The sequence below is a fragment of the Pongo pygmaeus genome, chromosome 13, assembly GCF_028885625.2.
Source record: "Pongo pygmaeus isolate AG05252 chromosome 13, NHGRI_mPonPyg2-v2.0_pri, whole genome shotgun sequence".
Lineage (NCBI taxonomy): Eukaryota > Metazoa > Chordata > Mammalia > Primates > Hominidae > Pongo > Pongo pygmaeus.
Window position 1 is genome coordinate 102,619,696 of NC_072386.2, and position 19,403 is coordinate 102,639,098.

The following is a 19,403-nucleotide window of genomic DNA, read 5'->3' on the forward strand; positions in this document are numbered from 1 at the left end:
AAAAAGAAAAGTCATATATCCCATAAATATACACACCTACTATGTACCCATAAAGGTAAAAAAAATACATACATACTAAAAAAGAAAAATACAAACAAAAAAACACCTGGGCCAGGCACAGTAACTCATGCCTGTAATCCCAGCACTTTGGGAGGCTGAGGCAGGCGGATCATGAGGTCAAGAGATTGAGATCATCCTGGCTAACACGGTGAAATCCTGTCTCTACTAAAAATACAAAAAATTAGCCGGGTGTGGTGGCCGGTGCCTGTAGTCCCAGTTACTCGGGAGGCTGAGACTCCCAGTTACTCGGGAGAATTGCTTGAAGCCGGGAGGCGGAGGTTGCAGTGAGCCGAGATCGTACCACTGCACTCCAGCCTGGGCGACAGAGCAAAACTCAGTGTCAAAACAAACAAACAAACAAACAAACAAACAAAAAAATACCTGGAGATCTTAACCTTTTCACACTGCAGGCTCCAATTCAGTTGGTCTGGGGAGGAGCCCTATATTTTGGAGTTCTAAGAAGCTCACAGGTGGATCACATTTTGAGTAGCAGAGGATAAAGAGCCCCCGAAAGTCCTTCCTCCTTAAAGTTCTGACATTTCCTTCTTTTTTATTTTTAACTTTAACTTTTGTGAGTACATAGGTGTTTATATTTATGGGGTACCTGAGATGCTTTGATACAGGCATGCAATGTGTAGTAATCATGTATTGTAATATGGGATATCCATCCCTTTCAGTATTTATCCTCTGTATTACAAACAATAGTCATAGTCTTTTAGTTATTTTAAAATATACAATTAAATTATTATTAACTATAGTAACCCTGTTGTGGTGTTGTGCTATCAAATACTAGGTCTTTGACACTTTTTTTTTTTTTTTTTTTTTTGAGACAAGGTCTCGCTCTGTCCCCCAGGCTGGAGAGCATTGGCACGATTACAGCTCACTGCAACCTAACCTTTGCCTTCCAGGCTGAAGCGGTTCTCGTGTCTCAGCCTCCTCAGTAGCTGGAACCACAGGTGTGCACCACCACACCCGGCTAATTTTTATATTTTTAGCAGAGATGAGTTTTCACCATGTTGGCCCGGCTGTTCTTGAACTCCTGACCTCAAGCAATCCACCCACCTCGGCCTCCCAAAGTCCTGGGATTACAAGTGTGAGCTATCACACCTGGCACACACTTCATTCTTAGGTTACCTGTTTTAATGACCCATTAAGAGTAATTTATTTAGATGAGATACACACATCAAAAAGAAAGAAAGAGAGAGAGAAAAACAAAGAGAGAAAGACTGAGAAAGAAAGAAAGAGAAAGGAAGAAAGAAAGAAAAAAAAAGAAAGAGAAAGGAAGAAAGAAAGAAAAAAAAGAAAAGAAAGAAAGAAAGAAAGAAAGAAAAAGAAAGAAAGAAAGAAAGAAAGAAAGAAAGAAGGAAAGAAAGAAAGAAAGAAAAAATAATTTAGCATAAGTATAACCCTAAAGACAGTAGCTGGCATGCAGTAGAATTTGGCTCAATACATGTTTTTTCCCCACACCAGCAAAAAAACCTAAGATGGGTTCCAGGCTACCAAGGCTTCTCAGACTATCTGCAGATGAGAAGGTGGTTTCCAAAGAAATACAGGCAGGGGTGCTCATTATTCAGCCATGATTAGCCTGTTCTGCAGGACTTTGCAGGACAACTCTCTGACCACACGGGTCCACTGTTCCACAGCCTGAGGCTCAGTTAAGAATCACCTGGAGACGGAGTGACTAACTCGTCCTAGTTTTAATACAAAAAGTCCTGTGTCCCAGGAAACCCCTCAATTCTGTGCAAAACAAGACAGCTGGTCATGCTTCCTGGAGATCCTGTTAAAACACAGTGTCCCCAAAGATTCTGATTCAGTAGAGGAGAGGCAGGGCCTGAGAATCTGCATTTCTAAACTGCTCCCAGGTGGACCACACAGAGAGGAGCACTGCCAGACTAGCTCAACCTCAACCTCAGGGACTGGAGTCAGAATCCTGGGGAAAGAAAAGGCAATACTGAAAGAAGTCTTTCACCAAGTCTCGATTGCCGCATAGCACAGCTGTGGGACAAATGTAATAGAATAACCCAAAGGAGAGGAATTCTCCAGGCCAGAGAAAGATCACTAGGGCTTTGCTAGGATCTGAGGGAGAGCTGTGTCGGGGGCACTCGGTACCCACATCAAGGATGGCTTTAGTTCTGTCATCAGCATACTCAGAGCCTGAAAGCAGAGAGGTGGTTGCCATGTAGTAACCGAGGGAAGGACTGCAGAGGTGAGGGACCCCGAGGGACGTCTAGAATTACTGGCAGAGAAACAGGAAAGTTGAAGAACCCAAAATCTAAAAGGAGAGAAAGCCTGACAAGAGTTCTTTGTTACTATTACCACATACCCCGGCTAAGGCAGCTGAGCTAGCTTCACTACCCGTCCCAGCTCTGCAGTGACTACCCCAGCTAAAACTACACCTAACAATGAGGGTGAGACAGGTTTTGGTGTCTCAATCAGAGTCAGGGTTGGAGTCCTGATCCTTGGTTATGTGATTTTAGCAAGTTAAACTGTCAGTTGTCCAATTTTTTTTTTTTTGTCTCCCTCTTTCACCCAGGCTGGAGTGCAGTGGCACAATCATGGTTCACTGCAGCCTCGACCTCCCAGGCTCAGGCGAGTCTCCCACCTCAGCCTCCCGAGTAGCTGGGACCACAGGCGTGCACCACCACGCCCAGCTAATTTTTTATTATTATTATTTTGTAGACACGGGATCTCCCTATGTTGCCCAGACTGGTCTCGAACTCCTGGGCTCAATCGATACTCCTGCTACAGTCTCCCAAAGTGCTGGGATCACAGGCATGAGCCCAGCCAGGTCTCTCATTTTAATCCATGAGATGAAGATGTTGTGGTCAAGATTAAATGAGAAATATAAATGCTGTATGAAGTGTAAAGCAATATGCAAATATGAGACAATTGACATGAATATTTATATCCATTTCCACAGGTTTTGTTACTATTGTTAGAAACGGTCTGCAAGATGCAGTGCCTGGTATTTGGCATGGTGGTTACAAGCACTTGGGTTAGTTACAATCCTAGCTGTGCCACTTACTAGCTATGTAATCCTTGGTGATCTCTGTGCCTCAGTTTCCTGTAAATCTGTAAAATGAGAATAATAATAAACCTACTTTATACGGTTGTTGTGAGGATTAAAAATTAAATGAGTGTATATTAGTCTGTCTTCATGCTGCTGACAAAAACATACCCGAGACTGGGTAATTTATAAAGAAAACGAGGTTTAATGGACCCACAGTTCCAAGTGGCTGGGGAAGCCTCACAATCATGGCAGAAGGCAAAAGGCATGTGTTACACGGCAGCAGCAAGAGAGAATGAGGAACAAGTGAAAGGAGAAAACCCAGATAAAACCATCAGATCTCGTGAGACTTATTCACTACCACGAGAACAGTATGGGGGAAACCGCCCCCTGACTGAATCATCTCTCACTGGGTCCCTCTTACAACACATAGGAATTATGGGAGCTACAATTCAAGTTGAGATTTGGGTAGGGACACAGCCAAACCATATCAATGAGTTAATACATGAAAAGCAATTAAAATGTGTTAGACATTGTTATAACCAACAACTCTTTGTTAATGAATAAAAGAAGGTACTAACACTGATGGTTAGCTAGCCAACTCCCAATTACACCAATGGGAAGAGTGACGGAGAAATGCACTGATGCAAAAATCAAGAGCAATATCTTTGTGCATTCGGGTGTCTACTCATTGATGGGCTGATATCCCAGAAACCATAATATTCAAATTTACATAATCACTCCCTGTCTTCGCCACATCCTCCCAGCCTTCTGGGGAACAGCTGACTCAGAAGTTGAAAGTTCAGCTCCTCACCTTTTCAGCCCTGCTCACCTGTCCTTCCTCTCCACTGCAACCAAGTAAAGCTGCAACTCAGGATGGGAGGCAGGCTGCCAGCCTCTGAGAACCACTCTCACTCTTTACTGCAATACACGAGCAACAACTTCAGTGTACTTCTGAGACATTAGCTGATGGACTTTAATAGTACAGTAAAGAGATGTTCACAGTCAAGGGAAGAAGGCAGTTTAAAAGCACAAATGAAGGCCAAGCACAATGGCTCACACCTGTAATCCCAGCACTTTGGGAGATTGAGATGGGAGGATCACTTGAGCCCAGGAGTTCATGACTAGCCTGGCCAAAAATCTAGACCCCATCTCTAAAAACCCAACAGCAACAATAACAAAAAAGCACCAATGCAGTGCTTAAATTTTAAATCCACTTTTAACCTAACCCTCAACCATTCACAGTCAGACCAAACAAATCCACTGCACAACCTTCCTGAGATTCTGTCTGTGAAATTTGGAAAGACAGATCAAACAACAGGAGGAAATAAGCCAACGGGGTCCAAAATTCAGGAAGAAAAAGCATTCCCAAGTGGTCTCTAACACTATATAAAATTGCATTGCTCTTAAGAGATTGCACCAAATTCCAGAGGTGGAAGGAATCTGAGAAATCTCATGTTCTCTCCTTTCCAACATCCCTAACAAAAAGAAAAAAAATCCAGAAATGAAAACATAGACTCTGCTTTTAAATCCCTCCAAGACAGAGAGCACTCTACTCTCTCCAGCAATGTAATATTTGCAGGGCTATTCAAACTGTCATATATTTCCCACACCCAAATTTAGGACTGACATTCTCCATCAAGAACTCTCACTTGGGCTGGTCCAAAGGTAGTGAGTTATCTCAATTGATTGTTGACAGTCAGTTACAGATCAAACTTCTCATTCTACTCTTTCCCCCTTCTCACTACTGTACTTGACTAGTCAAAAAAAAAAAAAAATCAAAAAACAAACAAACAACAAAAAAAGAACTCTCAACCTTTCCTCATAAAAAATGGCTCATACGACCCCATCCTGTTCACTTTCTGGTGTGACCAAGATCAACCAGCATTGGGGCCCCCACATCTGGCCTCAGGACCAGAAACCAACCCACACTGAGTGCCATTCATTTACGCTACACCCTACGGTTCATGTCGGGTAGTCACTCACTTAACCCCTACTGGTTCTTTTCACACCTCACACCTGACTCATTCTCCAGAAGGGTGTACCTTTTTTTTTTGAGATGGAGTTTCACTCTTGTTGCCCAGGCTGGAGTACAATAGCACGATCTCGGCTCACTGCAACCTCCACCTCCCGGGTCCAGGCTGTTCTCCTGTCTCAGCCTCCTGAGTAGCTGGGATTACAGGTGTGCGCCACCATGCCCGGCTAATTTTTGCATTTTTAGTAGAGATGGGGTTTCTCCATGCTGGTCAGGCTGGTCTCAAACTCCTGACCTCAGGTGATCCATCCACCCGGGTCTCTCAAAGTGCTGGGATTATAGGCATGAACCACCACACCAAGCTGAGTGTATCCTTTTTCTTAATCTTTGCAATTCATTTTCCCTCTCTCTTCTGCAGAGCTGAGGCCAACAGACTACTTGCGATTTTGAGCTACAGAGACCTAGCATCCCATTTTAGGATTTGACCAGAAGACCAAGAATACTCCCAGGACCAAGTCCCTAGAGGTGGAAGACAGGCCATGGTGGGCATCTTCATCACCTCTAATCCTGCACCCTTTATTTTAAGTAACTTTAAATCACTCCAAAACAATCCACTCACTCTATTTCTCTTCTTTCCTCCTGTGGTTCACCCTGAATAGTGAATGTGCTGCTGTGATTCCTGAAGACAGAGGGAAGATCAAGCATGAAATGCAGGATGAGTGAAGTCAGGTGACCTTTGTATACAGCAAGAACAACTTCCTGACCCCCAGCCAGGCCTGAGCTGACAGGCCCTACTCTAGCAATGAATGCCAGAGAAAGGTTAAGAAACAGGACTAACTGGTTCTACCCCTCCTCGCCCATTCCTACCCTCTGGATTCCCCTGGGCCCTGCACCCCACCCAGCCACCAACACCCTCCTGCCATATCAATTACATGAAACACACTTTCCTTACACTCAGGTCATCTGACTTCAGCTCATCTGACTTCAGCTCTCCTCCCCAAAACATCTTTGATGCCAATTAATGTCATTCAGCCCATGTTGCCAGTGACAGACTGAATATACAAATGGACAATGGCCAGATCTCATATATATATATATATATATAGAGAGAGAGAGAGAGAGAGAGACAGCCTTGCTCGGTCACCTAGGCTGGAGTGCAGTGGCATGATCTCGGCTCACTGCAACCTCTGCCTCCCAGGTTCAAGTGACTCTCCTGCCTTAGCCTCTGGAGTAGCTAGGATTACAAGCACCCACCACCAGGCCCAGCCAATTTTTTTTGTATTTTTAGTAGAGATGGGGTTTCACCATGTTGGCCAGGCTGGTCTCGAACTCTTGACCCCAAGTGATCCGCCCACCTCGGCTTCCCAAAATGTTGGGATTATAAGTCTGAGCCACTGCACCCGGCCCATATATTAAAATAGAATTCTAACCCACAATCTGCAGCAATCATTCCAGGAACTCTGTAGCAATCAGCCCCAAATGGTCAGGCTTTAATCAGTAATGGCCAGCTACGCTAATTTTTGCCCCCAATTCCAACTTGGGACTAACCAGAAAAGCCGGATATGGCCGTCTCACCAATCACACGGGATGCAGGCTGCTAGGAAACTTCTCCAGCTGGGAGTACCTGAACCACCACCACCCCCCAACCCCCTTCCTTTTTCTACTGTAAAACTTTTCCACCCCTGGCCTATCTTTGAGTCTCTGCCAAATAGAAGTGATGATGGCTGACTCTCTTGTCACAGCAAGCCCTGAATAAATAGCCTTTGCTTATTCTTGTTTGGATGGTATTCATTTATTTGCATACCAGATTCCTAATACAAGCCACTGTCCCTACCCACAAGGAGCTCTTAGTTTAGTAAACAATCACACTGCAATATGGTATAAGTGTACAACCAAGGCATGGAATATGGTATTACTGGTGCTGTAAAGAGAAGCGGATAGCGGCAACGGACTTCCTAGGAGGAGTGAGGACACCCAGGCTTGCTTTGAAATATGAATAGCACTCACTAAGTAGCCCACCATGGGAGAAGGGGAACAGTCCTCTAATCTTCTTCCTCGCCCCCCACTTTCAGAAACTAACCTCCCCCACTTATAGGCCAAGTTTAATTTTTGACCTGCTCCGTCCATTAACTATCTCATTTATTTTTGCTTTTTCAATTTTCCCCTCTCTACTAAATAATACCCCTCAGTCTAAAATATGTTTGAGTCTGTTTTGCATTCTCTAAAAATCTTAGACTGACTTGATCAGCCCAACTGAATGCTACCTTCGTTTTCCTTCTAATTTCTTTAAAGAGTATCTACTCTGAGGCCAGGAGCAGTGGCTTATGCCTGTAATCCCACCACTTTGGGAGGCTGAGGCGGGCAGATCACTTGAGGTCAGGAGTTCAAGACCAGCCTGGCCAACACAGTGAAACCCCGTCTCTACTAAAAATACAAAAATTTGCTAGGTGTGGTAGTGCATATCTGTAATCCCAGCTACTCGGAAAGCTGAGGTAAGAGGATTTCTTGAACCCGGGAGGCAGAGGTTGCAGCAAGCGAGATCATGTCACTGCACTCAATCCAGCCTTGGCGACAGAGCGAGACTGTCTCAAAAAAAAAAAAATCTACTCCGTAACCAAGGTCTCTGCCCTCAATCTAGAGCCCTCACATCTAGCTCTCACTCTCTCTTCTCTGCTAGCTCTGGGTCTCCACTGACAAGATCCATCCAATTCAAAGCCTTTTTCTCAATCTCCACCTCTCGGCTTCCTGTCTCCTAGTTTCCTTGACTAAACGAGCCCAGTCTTTCTCCATCCTACCTGGATGCTGCTTCTTCCTTCTTGACTTGCATCTACCATCTAAACTCCAAGAATCCTCTCCAAGAATCTGTCTTTCATCCTCCCAATCTTGTCAACTTCAAGGTTTCAAGCAACCATCAGGTCTATTGATTTCATCTCTCCAAATCCATAACAGCACCTCAAATTCAGGATGTCCAAAACAACTAATCATCTTTCTTTCCAAATCTTTCTCCTCCCGTAGACACATATACCAAGTCACCCGGCCCCCAAGCCTTAGTGTCATCTTTCCCCTTCTGTTCCCTTGCACCTTCACACCTGTTATTAAATCCTTCCTTCCAGTCCATTTCCACCTTACTGTCTACATTCAGTCTGTTTCTGCTGTCACTACTGTGGGCCCAGTCCTCAGAACTTCCAGGCCAGCTATTGCAACAACTTCCTCAATGGGCTTGTCCAAGCCTCCAGTCTTTCCCTACATTGTCCACTGTCAGGAAACCTGCCCTTCGTAAAACCAGGTTCTCCAAGGTTGAACTTGAAGGGAGAATGTCTACATAAGGAGAGGGGGCTCAACCAGGAAGCCTTGACTTCGTTTCCCCAAATTCACCCCAAAACCTTTAGTTACAGATGACCTTAGGTAGCTACTAGCTGCGTTCAGCCATCTTGGTCTAACAATTCAATGGCATTGTACTGGACAGTTTCCTATCTTAGAGAGACCACAGGATCAGGAAAATCCTGAAATAGATGCCAAGCATCTACAAGTCCTGTGCGCACTGTCCTGGGAGATACAGCCAAGGAAGGAATCTTAACCAGGGTACCTAATATTACAAAAATGGCCACTCCAGAAGATCAAGCCATTGAAATACCCACCAGGCATGGTAAAAGTCCCAAGGCAAAGAGAATGGGGGTGGGGGCAGCAGGCAAGAATCTCAACCACAAGTCCCCCTGTATCTCATCACATGGAAATTTCCTTCCACTTCAGGATCGGTGTTTGGTTTTAGTAAGGAAGATGGGGGTTCCTTAGACCCTTTTTTCCCCCCTGCCTCAAGGTTATTTATACAAATAGCAAAGGAGGACATCAGCCCCATGCAGATGGCAGTCCAAGGGGGACAATCCTTCTGTCCTCACGTTGGCAGACACAGATCTCTATTCTGAAGCCTTTGTAGGGACCTGGGCTCCTTTGGGAGTCTGAGCTGGAACTGAAGCTGGAGCTGCAGCCTGAGCCTTGGTTTCATCCTTGACCTTGGTCTCATCCTTGACCTTGGTCTTTGGCCGGCACAGCCTGAGCCCCTTGGCAATGCGGGCACAAACATGTTTCCCAAGCTTGAGGCGGGCAATGTAGGTAAGAGCTGACACCCTTTGGAATCTTGGGCTTAACCTCCTTGGGCTTTATGAGGGCAAGGCCTCAGCACATGCACTCATGGCCTTGGCATTGTCGCCCTGCGTCTTCTTTAAGCCCTTCTTGTTGTGCTTCTTGGCAAAGCACATGTTTGTCAGGAACTTGGGGTCCGCCCCTTTAAAAGATTCCTATCTTTGTGATCCCAGTTTCTCGATGCCGTTTCTGTGCCATTTTCGGCACTGGTTGTGTGTGGTGTGGTGCTTGGATTTGGCCATGTCTGCACCGTAACCTGCGGCTCCCGAAGCGCCTAGAACTGACTAGACCCACTTTTCTTGTCACTCCCTGAAACAGCTTCCAGTGGCTTCCAGGCACAGCTAAGTCCAAAGGCCTAGGTCTGCCAATCAAGGCACTCTGCCCTCTGCCTTTGGTGCCTCCATGTGCTTCCTTCCCTTCTCCCCCGGGGCCTGAATTCTGAAGGAATTCATTCATTCTACACACATTTGTGGAGAGGTGGCAGTGCCTTCTACTATGAGCTGGGATACCTTTTCCACATTTTCCCATATCCAAATATGACCAATCATTGATGGCCCAGCTCAAGGGTCACCACCGATTCCCCTTTCCCTGCCCTCACCACCCACACCTTCTCAGAGCACTCATGCCATTCTGCCTTGTATTACAGTCATGTGGATGAATGTCACCTCCCCTGAGTGTCTGAATCCTCTGTGTAATTCCTACTCAGCTCAACATTGCATTTTGCAGAGGAGGAAAAACAACTCCCTCGATCGCTTGGAAATAGAACATTTGCTGGTCTAAATCCTCCAGACAATGAGCTCCACGAGGGCCCGCACTGCCCGCCCTCATCGAGCACAGGGAAGCTGTTCAAGGGCCATCTGTTGAATGAATGAGTGAATTAATGGCTTCATTCCTGTACTCTTCCTTACGCGTCTTTCTCACCATATTTAGCATCCGGCTCTCTAACAACGTGAAAAAATTAAAAGTGGTAAGAAAATTGCTTCGGGTCAAAAATGTGTCATGCAAAAGCCACCGCAGAGCCGGAAGCGTGACAGCGCCGCAGAACGCCCTGGCCTCCCCGCCCTTCCCCGGGCGCCGCCCTGCCCGGGTCCCCGCTCGCGCCCAGCCCCCACCCCGCCTCCTGGGCAGTGGAGGTCCCTGGGGGCCCGGCCAGGCCGCCTTAAAACTGGCGTCCCCGGCGACGCGGGGTCGGGCGGGGTCAGGGAAGCCCGGCGGGGAGCCCCCCGCTTCTCTGAGCTCCTCCTTGCCGATCTCCAACGGCCGGCGCGGGCCCCACCTGCGCCCCACGCCTCGGCACCGCGCCGGCCCGGCCCAGGGGCGGGAAAGCGTCCGTGCGCCCAGAGTCCTCGAGGCCCAGCCGGGGGCCCCGCCGGCCGCCCGTGCCCGACCCAGCCCGCACTCACCGTCGGCGCCCGGCGCTCCCGCGGCGCCGCGGGCCAGGCCGAGCAGCAGCAACAGCTGCAGCAGGCGGCGAGACGGGCCCGCATCCCAGGGCCCCCGGCCCATGCCGCCGCCCGTCCCTCCCGGCGCGCCCGCGGCTCCTCCCGGGGCCCTCAGGGCACAGAGATAAGGCTACAGGCGCCGCGGGGAGGGGACCAGCCGGCGGCTTCCGGCGCCGCCGAGGGAAGCGGGGGGCGCTGCGGGGTCCCGGGGAGGCCGCAGGGCGCGGGTCCTTTCTCCTGTCCGGGCCTGGGCTTGGGACACGCCCGTTCCGCGTCCGTCTCTGGCTCCGCACCTGCTGCCCTCTCGCCGCTCACATTCGCAAAGGGGGACAGACACTCATCGGATAATGACACAGCTGGACGCAGAGCCCCGGAGAGTGCTGGGGAGGAAATGTTGCGGGGGATTCAAGCCACTCGAGGGCTCAGGGAGGCACCCGCGGGGAGAGGGGTGAGGGGAGCAAGGGGCAGAAATGTTCCAGGACGTGAAAGCGAGCTGGATGAAGTGACCGCAGCGCAAGGCCCAGATGAGAGGTCGGAAGACGCAGACCCAGGCCACCCAGGGGCAACATACTTGACCAGGTGACACCTGGACACCTGGTGTGAGAGAGAGTAGGGCTGTGATGGAGGTAGGGGCTGGCATCAGTCCCCGCTGCTCTGAGGACACCCAGCTTGGGACGCGCTGATGCCAGCCCCTACCTCCATCACAGCCGTACTCATCCCCAGGGAGGGAGTAAACCAAGACCCAAGGATGAGAAGGACGTTGGGGAGGAATCTAAGAGGGAGTTTGTTGTAGAAATGGGGAATGGGGACCTACAGTGGGAGCAGAGGGTTGGAGAGAGGCGTTGAGCTGCAGAGGGAAGTTACCCCTCCTAACCCAAGTGATGGGGGTCGCTGGGAAGCTGTCACAGTTTCAAGCAGTGAATGACTTCATCACTGACACATCTCTGTCTGTTCTGTGGCATTAGGATTGGGGTTGGGATTGGGATGTGGAAAGCAGAGAGTCCAGCCCGGAGTTGCTGCAGAAATCAGGCAATAGAAGACATGTCCCGGCCCGGTGCGGTGGCTCACGCCTGTAATCCCAACACTTTGGGAGGTCGAGGCAGGTGGATCACTTGAGGTCAGGAGCTCGAGACCAGCCTGGCCAACTTGATGAAACCCCGTCTCTACTGAAAAAATAAAAAATAAAAATCGGTGGGCATGGTGGCAGGCACCTGTAATCCCAGCTACTCCGAAAGCTGAGGCGAGAGAATCACTTGAACCCAGGAGGCGGAGGTTGAAGTGAGCCGAGCTCGCACCACTGCACTCCGGACTGGGCGACAGAGTGAGACTCCATGTGTATATATATAGATAGATAGATGTGTCCTGCAGCTGAGCATTGACAAATGAGTGTGAAGAGGGCAGTGTGTAAGAGTGGAATCCACTAGGTTTTAAGACTAGTGGGGGAGAAGGAAATAAAGAAGATCCGGTTTGAAGGCTTTCAGCTTTTGATGTCTATGGGAGAGCATCCAAGAGCAGGCACCCCACTACTTCACCCCATATCCTCACTTGTTTACTCTCTGCCATGAGCCTGCCCTAAATCTCACCACTTTCAAACACACCCATATAAGGGCTAAAGTTGTGGAGTCTTAACAAGTAGTTAAAAATCAACTTCAAGCTGGGTGAAGTGTGGCGTGCCTGCAGTCCCAGCTACTAAAGAGGCTGAAGGGCAGGAGAACTGCTTGAGCCCAGGAATTCAAGGCCCACGTGGGCAATACAGTGAGACCCCCTCTCTTAAAAAAAACAAACAAAGAAAAAGCTCATCTTCCTAGGCTCTTTTTTCCTCTTGGGGAGACAAGGTCTGGTTCTGTTGCCCAGGCTGGAGTGCACAGCTCACCACAGCCTCAACCTCCTGGGCTCAGGTAGTCCTCTAGCCTCAACCTCCCAGTAGCTGGGACTACAGGGGCACAGCATCAGGCCTGGCTCATTAAAAAATTTTTTTTTGTAGAGACAGGATCTGGTTATGTTGCCCAGGCTGGTCTCCAACTCCTTGGCTCAAGCAGTCCTCCTACCTTGGTCTCCCAAAGTGCTGGGATTACAGGAGTGAACCACTGCATCTGGCCTCACAAGCTGTTTTCTTAGCAGGCTTTCTTGAAAATTATTTTTGATCAACAAAGACAGGCGCCTGTTTGGGGAGCAATAGATGGATGGTGTGTCTCTATTATTTAGACAAATTTTTTAAGTTCAGCTCTCCATAAACTTCAAACTTGGAAACCATGTCATTGTTTCAACAAATATACCATTCATTTAAGATTTTTAACCAACCTATACCACTTCATCCCCACTGTGGCCCCTTGCAAAATAAATAAACTTAAATATATATATATATACATTTTTTATTGATAATGTCAGGAAAAATTGTCCAAAACTTGGAAATGGGCAAAAGAGATTACTGGGTGTCCTTTCAGTGGGGTGCTGGGTGCACCTTCGCTGGACTTCCTATTGACTAGGCTATTTTGCAGCACTAGAGGGCTAGAAGTTAACTTACAGAAAACTGATGATAATGTAAAAGATTTATGTCCATAGCAGTGAAAATGAATGTTTTCCAAGAGAAATATAAGTGATCAGTCCTTTCTGCCAGAAAATAAATAAGTTAAACCCACTAATTTCATTTTGTCCTATATGATATTAACTAGTTAACCAGTTTGGCACCTATTAGCAAATTCATATGATGATTCCTGATGTCAGATTTTCCTTTGAAACTTAACATCTTACTAGTTCTCCCTTGAGGTAAACAACTTACTGAGTCCTCCATTAATCAATTACTTGAATAGAATCTTAGATAGGTTTTCATCTTATAGTTGCATAAGTCATGTTTTCAACTTTTTGAAAATTATATTTCAGGACAATCCATCTTACTCTATATTCCACATTAGATTGCTTGACTTTCATCAATTCTTTTCATTGGCTCATTTTTAAATTTCAAATACATATTTTTGGTTAAAAAAAAACTTCTTACTCAATGGTGAGTTCATTGGATCACATAATGAAAAATTATCTCCTCATCCAACAGTATTTGTCACAAGAATTAAAACAGAATATTGAACCAGTGTTAAATTTGGAGGAACAGTGGGATTATTGCTGACAAAGTATTTGACTTAAGAAAAATGTTCTTTCAAGAGAGCATGGTTAATATACCAGCATTTTCTGAAAAAGAACTTGAAAGAAGCTTTCTTCTTCTCCTTCTCCCTCTCCTCCATTTCCTCCTCATTCTTCTTCTTCTTTCTTCGAGACAGGAGGATCTCACTCTGTCACCCAGGGTGGAGTGCAGTGGTGCAATCACGGCTCACTGCAACTTTGACCTCCCAAGCTCAAGCAATCCCTCCACCTCAGCCTCCCAAGTAGCTTGGACTACAAGCACATGCCACCATGCCCAGCTAATTAAAAAAAAAAAATGTAGAGACAGGGTCTTGCTGTGTTGCCCAGGCTAGTCTTGAACTATTGGCCTCAAGGGATCCTCCCGCTTCAGCCTCCCAAAGTTCTGGGATTGCAGTTGTGAGCCACCACGCCTGGCTGAGACTTAGTGTTTAGTGGGTCGCTTTCAGTTCTGCAAGATGAAAAAAGTTCTGTGGATGGATAGTTGTGGTGATTGCACAACAATGTGAATGGACCTAACACTGAACTGTACACTTAAAAATGTTTGTTTGTTTGTTTGTTTGTTTTTGAGACAGAGTCTCATTCTTGTTGCCCAGGCTGGAGTCCAATGGCATGAACTCGGCTCACTGCAACCTCCGCCTCCCGAGTTCAAGCGATTCTCCTGCCTCAGCCTCCCAAGTAGCTGGGATTACAGGCACGTGCCACCACGCCTAGCTAATTTTGTACTTTTAGTAGAGACGGGGTTTCACCATGTTGGTCAGGCTGTTCTCAAACTCCTGACCTCAAATGATCCACCCACCTCGGCCTCCCAAAGTGCTGGGATTATAGGCATAAACCACCACACCCGGCCTTAAAAAATGTTTAAAATTGGCTGGATGCAGTGGCTCACACCTGTAATCTCAGCACTTTGGGAGGCCGAGGCGGGGGGATCACGTCAGGAGATTGAGACCATCCTGGCTAACACGGTGAAACCCCGTCTCTACTAAAAATATAAAAAAGTAGCTAGGCGTGGTGGTGGGCGCCTATAGTCCCAGATACTCCGGAGGCTGAGGCAGGAGAATGGCGAGAACCCGGGAGGCAGAGGTTGCAGTGAGCCGAGGTCGCACCACTGCACTCCAGCCTAGGTGACAGAGCGAGACTCCATCTCAAAAAAAAAAAAAAAAAAAGTTTAAAATTGTTTTTAAAAATTCAATGACAAAAAACGTTCATGCCCATTTTTATTTTTATTTTATCAGATAGGCAAATATTAAGGATTTTCCAAATTAGTTTTGGTTCTGGCAAATCTATATGGGATCAGGTTTACAAGAAAGATATCTTGGAAAGCCCCATTTTTCCCAATATTCCTGAGACATAAGTGAATGGGATTTCAGGAGAGCTCTGAGAGGACTCTGGGGAGCCACGGGTATGGGAAGGCAGAAGGCAGGTGACAAATTTCATTCTGAACACTGGTTCAGTATCTCTAGGGAGATTTTCCCCCAAGCTGCTCTTCTCAGTGTCGGATTCCAGTGTGAAGAGGTTTGGGGTTTGTCCAGCGGGTTCCCATCTGGCTACAAGGCCAGAAGGAGAATTGAGGAGGGAGATTGGATACTAAATATCCTGGGACTCCCCTGGAAAAAAATCTATTCTTGCTTACCACACTCCTGACCATAAGTGATTACAGAGACTGCTTTGGGACAGCTTCTGGCAGGCTTGCAAATTGTTATTTTTGTTTTTAATTTAATTTATTTATTTAGAGACAGAGCCTTGCTCTGTCGCTCAGGCTGGAATGCAGTGGTGTGATTATAGCTCACTGCAACTTTCAACTTCTGGGCAAAAGCAATCCTCCCTCCGCAGCCTCCCATAAATTGTAAATAAATTGTTTATATGTGGGTATTTTAGGAATGGCTTGAATATCTAATTGTAATGAGTTTAATATACTCTGGGGTTGCACTTACTGCCTGAAATTTGCATTAACAGAAATAATTTAAATATTTGAAGCCTTTGAAGTATATTGGCTGAAAACTTGTGTGTTTGAAACAAAGTAACAGTCCCTCTGTAACAGTCTGCTCCACCCCCACCACATCTAACCCTGGCTGACTCAACATCTGTGGAAACCCCAAGGCCACCTTCAAAGAAGCCACATTGCCCTTCCCAGAATAGAGTCATCATCTCAAACAGATTTGTAAAGGCTGATAACAGGGACCTGTCCCTCCAGAGAAATGCCCTTCTGATGAAGTCTCTAACTCAAACAAAGGCCGACTTCTCATTTTTTGAAGCTTAATGACTCTCAGATACTTTGTTGCTATTGGAGAAACAGTAGGATTACTCTGCCTTCTCCAGCATACCTCTCCCTCCCCCCGGAAACACACATACATCAAACACCCTACCTGGAGTTGGTTTGTAGACCTTGGGCAGCAAGTGCACTATTGTCTGCTGCACGTGGCTGTGCTACAACCAATGATGTGTAATTTACCCAAAACACTAGTATTCTCAGAAAAGCAAAACAAGCATGGGTAGAAAGGGACAGTTCAGCTTAGGGGACAAGTCCTGGACTCCCTATTTTTACAATAGTGCTCTCTCTCCTCACTGTAATGGACTCAAGAGACCCTGTGATCCCCCCAGCAGAAGCTGGGGCAGCAGCAAGATTTAGATTTGGACTTGGATTTGGGAGCAAACTTCAGACACTGCAACAGACAAGTTCAAGGAGCAGCAGGCTTACTATTCACCTATCCTCCCCTGACCTCAGGTGGTTGAGACAACACCAAGTGAGACAGGCTCTGTCACCTAGTCTCTCTGTCTCTGTCACACACACACACACACACACACACACACACACACACACACACAGCATCACCTGCCTCACTTGCAAAAGCCTCAGCTGTTGGTGTTTTTATTCCACAAACCCTGAAAGGAAGCCTGCTGACAGCCCATTTCCGGACCCAGGATCAGCCACCCACAGCCCTAAGGAGAAGCAGGCCAGGCAGTGGGGGCCAAATCAGCAATGAGCAGCACAGTCGCTGAGGAAGCCACAACAGCTGTGAAGGCGGATGGTTCCAGACCTTCACTGATAGAGAGACCAGCTCACAGTGAAGACCAGTATCATCATCCTGGGCAAATAGTGCAATCTTCAAAACAGAAACACTTTACTCAATTATTTTGCAATGGACTTAGCTGCAAGCTCTATTGGTTTCTTTGCTCGCCACTGTTTTTCATGTCCTATGTCTTCCTCTTTCCCCACTTCTCCTCCTCCTCCTTCATCTTCTTTGGGGACGTCTTTGAGTATCTGTTTCAGAAGGTATTCCTGGGTGGTAAACTTCGAATCTTTGCAAGTCGAAATACATATTGATTTTGCCCTCATAATTTTTTTTTGTTTTTTTTGGAGACAGGGTCTTGTTCTGTCACCCAAGCTGGAGTGCAGTGGCCCAATCTTGGCTCACTGCAACCCCCGTCTCCTGGGTTCAAGCGATTCTTGTGCCTCAGCCTCCCAAGTAGCTGGGATTACAGGCATGCACCATCACATCCAGCTAATTTTTGTATTTTTAATAGAGCCAGGATTTCCCCATGTTGCCCAGGCTGGTCTCAAACTCCTGACCTCAAATGATCTGCCTGCCTCAGCCTCCCAAAGTGCTGGGATTACAGGCATGAGCCACCGCCCCCAACCCCATAATTTAATTATACATTAACTGAGTATAGAATTCTGGATTCAAAATAATTAGGTGATAGGTTAATGTGGTCTAGAATTCTGGATTCAGATGGAGTGTTGCAGATGGAGGGTCCCATGCTACTGTGGTTATCAACCCCTTACAGGTGACATGTCATTATCCTATCATATCTACCCAGCTTTGGGGGATTTTCTCTTTATCCTGGGAATTCAGAAATTTCGTGAGGATATAATGTTTCATTATTCTTGCCTAGCACTCAATGGACCCTTTCAATTTGTGGAATTAAGGCTTTCTACAGGAAAGACTTTTTTTATATTAATTATTTGATTATTTCATTCCCTCAATTATTTCTATTTATCCCTTCTGGAATGTATGGGAATTTTTTTTTTTTTTTTTTTAATAGAGATGGAGTCACACTTTGTTGCCCAGGCTGGCTTCAAACTCCTAACTTCAAGCTATCCTCCCTCCTTGGCCTTCCAAATGCTGGGATTAGAGATGTGAGCCACCATGCCTGGCTCGGAATTTTTTAAAACTTGCCTTAGCTTCCATGGCTGTTAGTATTTTTTTTTTGACTCTTTACTTTCTTTGCCTTCATTTACTGAATGTGGAAGATTGCCATAACTCAATTTAGTGAACTTTGTGTTCATGAATTTGATCCTTATCCATGCCATTCTGCTCTTCAATTCATCTGTTGAAATATTTTTATATCAGCAATCATGCTTTTAATTTCTAAGAACTCTGCTTCTTTGTATAGAATGGCTTTTTTTTCGTAGTTGCAATGACTTCTGTTTTATCAGGAAGTTGTTCATTTACTTGTTGAGTTTGATGACTCTTCTGCTGGTTTTCCTCAAGTGTTTCATGATTTTTGACTGTCCTTATTTCTACATGAGGGTCTCCTCTGTTATGAATTAACAGTTTATGAGAATGAATCAGGTGGTGATATGATTTGGCTCTGTGCCCCCACCCAAATCTCATCTGCAATTGTAATCCCCACGTGTCCAGGGAGGGAAGTGATTGGATTATGGGAGCAGTTTCCCCTATGTTATTCTCATGATAATGAGTGAGTTCTCCTGAGATCTGATGGTTTTATGAGGGTCTGTTCCCTCTTCACTTTCTCTTCTCTTGCCTGCCACCATGTAAGATGTGCCTGCTTCCCCTTCTGCCATGATTGTAGGTTTCCTGAGGTCTCCCCAGCCATGTAAAACTGTGAATCAATTAAACCTCTTTCCTATATAAATTACCCAGTCTAGGTATTTCTTAGACTGTATGGCAGTATGAAAATGGGGCCAGGCATGGTGGCTCATGCCTGTAACGCCAGCACTTGGGGAGGCTGAGGCAGGCAGTTCACTAGCTCAGGAGTTCAAGACCAGCATGGCCAATGTGGTGAAACCCAGTCTCTACTAAAAATACAAAAATTAGCCAGGCATGGTGGCGCCCACCTGTAATCCCAGCTACTCAGGAGGCTGAGGCAGGAGAATTGCTTAAACCTCAGAAGTGGAGGTTGCAGTGAGCCAAGACTGAGCCACTGTACTCCAACCTGGGCAACAGAGCAAGACTCCATCTCAAAAAAAAAAGAAAAGAAAATGGACTAATACAGGTGAGTTAAAAAAAAAAAATGGAATCAATAATTTGGCTATATTTCTCCAGGTGAGAATCTCTGCTTTCTTAGGAGTAAATGGAGATTTGTTTACAGTGGTTCTAACTCCAGTGGTTGTGCAAAGCAGGAGGTAGGAGTGGGGAGGTAAAGAGAGTGCATTTGAGACCTCCTTCTTGGTTGCCATACTTTCTCTGGCCCCAGTGCCTTCTCTGGGAGCCTCTTTTGTATCACTATTCTCATCTTATTTGGTAAGCAATAAGCTTCATTTAAAGTTATCACTTGGGCCGGGCATGGTGGCTCATGCCTGTAATCCCAGCATTTTGGGAGGCCAAGGTGGGCGGATCACTTGAGGTCAGGAGTTCAAGACCAGCCTGGCCAACATGGTGAAACCCCTTCTCTACTAAAAATA

At 46.5% G+C, this 19,403-nt stretch overlaps 1 protein-coding gene and 1 pseudogene across 11 annotated transcripts in view; both read right to left on the reverse strand.

Annotated features, from left to right (window-relative positions):
• SUSD1 (sushi domain containing 1) overlaps positions 1-10,935 on the reverse strand; it is a 141,064-nt gene extending 130,129 nt beyond the window's left edge. For all 11 annotated transcript variants that reach the window (XM_063650289.1, XM_063650288.1, XM_054500515.2 and 8 more), the window contains exon 1: positions 10,586-10,935. In XM_063650289.1, coding sequence (XP_063506359.1) covers positions 10,586-10,688 — 103 coding nt within the window. In that variant the 5' untranslated portion in view covers positions 10,689-10,935. The remainder of the gene's footprint in view (positions 1-10,585) is intronic.
• LOC129043678 (large ribosomal subunit protein eL29-like) lies at positions 8,957-9,424 on the reverse strand (annotated as a pseudogene).
• Positions 10,936-19,403: the final 8,468 nt, after the last annotated feature.